The sequence below is a fragment of the Sander lucioperca genome, chromosome 9 (assembly GCF_008315115.2).
Source record: "Sander lucioperca isolate FBNREF2018 chromosome 9, SLUC_FBN_1.2, whole genome shotgun sequence".
Lineage (NCBI taxonomy): Eukaryota > Metazoa > Chordata > Actinopteri > Perciformes > Percidae > Sander > Sander lucioperca.
Genome location: NC_050181.1, coordinates 5,213,670 through 5,220,096, shown reverse-complemented (window position 1 = coordinate 5,220,096; position 6,427 = coordinate 5,213,670). Strand labels below are relative to the sequence as shown.

The window sequence follows — 6,427 nt, the reverse complement described above, 5'->3', positions numbered from 1 at the left end:
AGATAGATAGATAGATAGATAGATAGATAGATAGATATAGAAAATAAATGCAGTGTTATGGCAACTGCACCCTATAAATAACAAAACCCACCAAATTTGGCACATTATATACAAAAACTGAAACAGACTAAATACAATATAAAAAAAAGAAAATACAAAACTGAGAATAGAGACTTAAGATAAGACTATTACCTTAACAAAAAAAGGACTATAATGTTATCAGGGTTGAAGCATAGGGATGAAATAACGTGAACAATATTTAGACCTAAACATTTGCAGTATGGTTGGCATAGTAGCTCAGTGTACATGCTGTACACTCTGTGTGAGGGATCTCTCCTCTGGTGCTCTGCAGTTTTACATGGTTTTCTTCCCTGTTAAAGGACTTTTTTGGTTCTCTGAATTGATCCTGTAAAGGTAGAGGTTGTCACATGCTGTAGAGATTGTAAAACCCTATGGAACTAAAATACTTGACTTCACTAAGTGTTTAGAACTGTTGCCTCACAGCAGGAAGGACCTGAGTTAAACCCAGTATAGGGTCTTATAATGAGGAGTTTGCACATTCTCCTCTGTCTGTGTGGTTTCCTCCAGATACTTTTGTTTCCTCCTACAGCCCAAAGACAAGCAGGTATATAAAATGGACAGTGGTGGAGGAAGTAATGAGAGTTTTTAGTACCAAAAGTAGGAACACTGCACTACAATGTGAAAATACTCCATTAAGTAAAAGCCCTGCATTTAAAATATCACTTAAGTAAAATGGAAGTATTATTTGCAAAACATGGCCCGTGAGTTTCATATTGTTATATGATTTATTATTTGATTATTATTTCTCATGCATTAATGTGTAATCAACATTTCACTGTTTTATACACTGTTATACACTGGTAATTTAATCTATACCAGTGCAATGCATTATATTTTATAAACTCATATGTTTTGTCTGTAAAATATGAATCTGTGAAGTAACTACAGCTGTCAAATACATGTAGTACAATAAAATATAGCCTACAATTTCTTGATCTGAATTGTAGTGGAGTAAAAGCATAAAGTAGCATGAAATGGAAATACTCATTTAAAGTAAAAGTACCTTGAATGGAATTTCTAAATTGCCTGTACTGTAGGTGTGAATATTTGCCTGTATTGCCCTGTAACACAATAAGTACTCTGTCCTCAACAGATGCATGGTAGAAAGTAGAAAGTATTCACACGACAAAATCATATTTGAGTCTTTTTTTATGTGACATTTTGAAAGGAAGTGGAACAAATAGCTTTCCGTTTATGCTTCGAAGATCCTTAAAGAACTCTTTAGAGAAAAAGCATGAATAACGTTTTTCCTCAGTGTGTAAGTTGCTGGGGGGAAAGACAAATTCAAAAATGTAAATGCACTACAGTGTATGCTTTTACATGAAGAGGGATTCTCCCCTCGGGGCCACATGAATGAGATTTTGAATAGCAGTAGAGTTTTCTAGGAACACACTGGAATGTTCCATGTCCTTTTGCACTTGAGATTAAACCAGCGTTCCACTAATACCTTTAAGAACTGTTACTTTTTTGAGAGATGATTCAGTGTTTTCACGGCTGCCTGCTTGGTGCCATATTTAGGTTGAGACAGGAGATCATGCACAAAGGCGCAGGCGCCTACACCAGAAAAAAAGTAAGAACAGATTATGGTCCGCATGTTAAATATCTGAATTATTTTAAGTGCAAAATGTAATACACTTACAAAACATAGCAGGTGTAGCCAACAGAATAATGTGTACCATTTGTGACAGCGTTTGTGGGCACCAATGTATTTCTGTGTGTGTTTACTATGAGATCATGGCAGTGACCTCATCTGATTGAGCTCACACAACATCCTATCCCAGCTCTGCCCTCCAGTAGTGGGTGGGGAGCAGGGTGCTATCTGTGGACGTGAAAAGTGACAGGACCAGCTGGGGTATGAAATCCAGTAAGACAGGCAGTTGGTCTGGGAGACGCAGACCACGAGCCCCCACAGTGCTCAGTTACAGCAGCCGGCAACTCAACTCGGTTACAAAAACCTCAGCCAGGATTCAGTGTTACTACTGCCTAATATCAGGAGTTCTACAACAACCTGTAGAACTGATCATGTTCTGTGTGGCTCGCTCAAGAACCCTGGAGATCAATCGGCAGTCATTATCCTTAGCAATCCTCTGATTGTTGGAGATTCAGCTAATCACATGCTAAAATCTTGTTATAGGCGATAAAATCAACAGCACTGCGAGGACCATGGGTGGGAAGCAATCTCGCGGTTTCTCCAACAAGGAGCTGAATGAGGTGAGTGTTAGTCAAAGGAGGAAGAGTGCTGGGAGAGACGAGCAGCCCAGCCTGTCCTCAGCTGCTGAAAGGATCCGCAGACACACAACGGTGCACTTTGGCTACAGCATCCTCAACCTGGCTATGCAGGCGCTTGATGAGACCCCCTCTGAGCTGTGGGAGCTCCGAGAACTGCAGAAGCTGAACTTGTCCATGAACTGCCTGTGCTCTCTGCCCCCTGCCCTGGGTGCTCTGGACAATCTGGTGATCCTAAACTTGTGGGGTAACAACCTGTCCAGCCTGCCGCCCGAGATCAGCCTCCTGAAGAAGCTACGTGTGCTCTTCGCCTGTCGTAACCGCCTGAGTGAGGTCCCCGAGGAGCTGGGTTCCTGCACCTGCCTAGAGGTGCTGAGCCTGGCAAACAACCAGATCACAGGCCTCCCCGGCAGCTTGGCAGCCATGCACAATCTCACCAAACTCAACCTGAGTCACAACCGCATCGCACACATCCCCACCTGCGTCTACAGCATGAAGGGCCTGGTCTTTCTCCACTTGGCTTGCAACCGTCTGGAGACCATTGCGGACCAGATCCAGGACTTGGTTAACCTGAAGATCCTCATTGTGGAGGGAAACAGTATCCACACGTTGCCTAAGACGCTGTGCTTCCTGGAGTCTTTAGAACTCCTCAATGTTGATTTCAATGACCTGCAAAATGTGCCGATGGAATTGTACCTACTGAGCAGGCTTGGAAGGTTGGCCTGCCACCCGCTGGATAAAGGACTTCATATTATCCACAACCCCCTCCTCAAGCCTATCCAGGAGGTGCTGCAAGGAGGACTCAGTGCCCTCTATAACTACCTCAAGCCCACGTGAGGGACTACCAGTGTGTGTGTGTGTGTGTGTGGGTGGGAGTGCAAGTCATAATGGGATGTTGGCACAAATCCGACCCCTGGCACGTGGTAGACATGCCGTGTGCTGTGCTGTGAGCCCTAGCTGCTGCCACAAATGCCTGACTGTATTGAGATACTATCAGCCAAGACAAATGACCGTTACTCAGTATTAATATTATTATTTCCTGTTTTTTATGTAATGTAAAAGCTGGGCTAAAAATAAACAACAAGTAACTGCTGTGTCATGTCTAAACATTTGTTGATCCACAGCTAAGGGGTCAGGACAAGATGCTCAGCTCACGCAAACATTCACAGGTCTACATTTGGAGGCTGATTACTGGCCCGTTGATCTTGTTTTGCCTGTGGCAGTAAGGGGGACATGGGGTAAGATCAGCTACATATCACCACCCTCTATGTTGGATTCAGGTCATGAGGATCCGGTGTGGAAAGCCAGTGGAAAGAACAGGGTGGGGGGTGGGGTGGGGGAGGTGGGGGTGGGGGGGGGGGGGGGGGGGGCTTAAGATCTGCAAAATAATAAAACAAAACACAACAGGGACTTAAACTTTGATTAAATGTTGTTCCACTCCATCAGATCAGAGCAGGGCTTCTGGGTGGCTGCTCCTCTGAGGTTGTCGGGTGTTGTCACACAAACAATTTCAAGCGATGGGGAAATGCTTGATATGATTGAAAATTGCTTCTTCAAAAATTCGGACTACTGTGGAACAACTTATTCAATTCAAATTATTTATAGCAAACTTAATGTTTTTTTAAGTTAACATTAATTAAAGCATAGCAAGCTTTTAAGAGGACATTTAAGTTTGGATCATTGTGTTACATATATGCAGTTATTGCCTATGTGGATCTGCAATTACTGTAGCACGCCAACCATCATACATGAAGCAAAAATAGGCAAAATAATGATTTAATATAGTCATCATGTGGAATGTTTAACTGATGCTATGCAAAGTGTACTAATGTAGAATGGTCTTATAAAGTGTTAATCTTGGTTGAAAAAGTACAAGCATGTGCAGTAAGGATGTCTGGGTAAATCAAAGTAAAAAAAGAAAATGTTCATTTTTATGGATGTTCAAGTAATACATATTGTTGCATATTAAATGTGTTTACACATGTGGCAGATCATGCACTGATATATTCTAGTGCATATTCAACCAGTCCTAGAACTTGAAACATTATAACTCAAGATTACAGTTACAGTTGTGGCTTTTAGTGGAATCATATTGAAATAATACAATTGTATTGTTTGATTTCACTAAACTATGTTGTCCAAATTGTATTTCAAAACAAAAGTTTTGTCCTACAGGTTTTATGATGTAAGGTGGTATATTGGAATGTTCATTGGATTGCACATTCGTTTAATTACATCTATTTTTTAATACACTTTCCATTTTGTAATGTACCATATATCAATATAATACTGTAAAGCACTTACACTTTACTTTTCCAACTACTCCTTCAATTAACATCAAGGTGCTTGTAGTCAAGTGACTTTATCTTGAACTGCAGCAGTAGAGCAGCTTTACAACAAGATGAGTCTGACTAGGTAAATGTTGTTGTAATTTACAGGTACACCAGGTTGTACCTGTAAATTAAACAGAGTTTGTTCCAACTTGGCTGCTCAAATATTAATGAGATGGCACTAGATTTAAGAAGGTCATAAACATTTTTCACCACTCACAGTGAAGATTGAAGGTGCTGTATAAAAGACAGAAAAGTGACCTCTGTTGGTATGTACCTGTTACTACTTTAGTCAAAGTAAATACTGCACTATCCACTCACCCTCTCTGTGTCTCTCTCAGTGCAATGCTCACACACACACACACACACACACACACACACACACACACACACACACACACACACACACACACACACACCACTTATTCACGATAGATGAGCCCCTCCTGAATAAGTCTTTGTCCTAGATAGTGATCATGGGACATGTTGTCAAATAAAGTTCCTATAAAGATAATGCATCAATGTGAGTCAGATGACCAGAATTCAGGTGTCACTGTTGTGATGTTACTGTTTTAGTGATAATACAAGATACAATACAGAATAATAAATAACAGAATCAATAGCTAACAGATTTAAATTTAATGACAAAAGTAATGTCAGGCATCTGCTTTTGACATGCAAATAGTGACCTGTGTACAGTCAAGTAAAACACACTTTAACCACTATGACAATTAATTAAAATTAATCTTTGCAGTCTAGTGATTCACCTCATTGCATTGAATGGTACTCACTCACTAGTGGTCAGCTGTACACTGGGGATCACCCAAGATTGCAGTTAGCAGGCTTTGTCGGATTTGCTGGTCCTTATTTAATTGCTGCATGCTTAGATAACTTTACTTTATAATGAGACACTGTGCAAGATATAACAACTGGGTGAGCATAGATTGGCACCCCTGTTCTTCATTTAAAGGTATTTTGCATTCATAAGCCAAAGCTTAGAAAACAGTTTTGCATCACCAGCAGCCAGTGACTTCCCATAATGAAGGACAGCTAATCAATCACGTATTGAGCTTTTGACAATCAAGGCAGGGTATAATCACAACGGAGTCAAATGATAAAATCACTGTTGTTTGGCAGCCACATGAGGAGAGGCTTAATAAGACTTTCTTTGGAGTGCAGTTTAAGTTCTGTGATTTCTTCAGTCACACTGAGACTCCTCACATAGGTTGAGGTGATTGGCATTTATCAACAGCATTATACTGCCACTTTTGTCAATTACTACTAAGTGTTATTTAGCTTGTCATTCTTATGTTTAACTAATTAAAACTGAAACTGAACTGAGAAATATGAGGGGGAATAGATTTGCTGACGGTCAACAGGTTATTCCTTGGTTGGCGGAGGCTCACCACAGTGAAATGTCAATATCACCTATTCAATAGCTCATGATGTTGTTCAGAAAACTGCAAGAGCGAGTCACTGAAACAATAGGCCACTGTCATAACCTTTGAGGCCTAAATATGGAATCTTTTGATCCTGGTCTGGCATCAATTTTGCTACCTCCCATCCAATCAGTGTAATGTCAAAGCATTTCTGTCTCGCTTTGAGAGTGCGATGAAAGTAAGCTTGTGAAAGGTTACTGTCTAAAAGAAAATGGACATGGTACATGGGCTTGTTTTTGCTATCACCACAGACAGAGTTGTACATTGATTCCTAAACAGGGGTACGAATTATGATTTGATTAAAAAGATATCCACATATTGAGTTAGCTGTAACATCTGAACACTAATGGA

The 6,427-nt window shown here is 40.6% G+C and overlaps 1 protein-coding gene across 1 annotated transcript; it reads left to right on the top strand.

The window, feature by feature from the left end:
* The first annotated feature begins 1,823 nt into the window (after positions 1-1,823).
* Positions 1,824-3,619, top strand: LOC116045859 (leucine-rich repeat-containing protein 30). The gene has a single exon (XM_031293800.2). The coding sequence runs from the start codon at positions 2,245-2,247 to the stop codon at positions 3,142-3,144; it is 900 nt and encodes a 299-aa protein (XP_031149660.1). The 5' UTR covers positions 1,824-2,244; the 3' UTR covers positions 3,145-3,619.
* Positions 3,620-6,427: the final 2,808 nt, after the last annotated feature.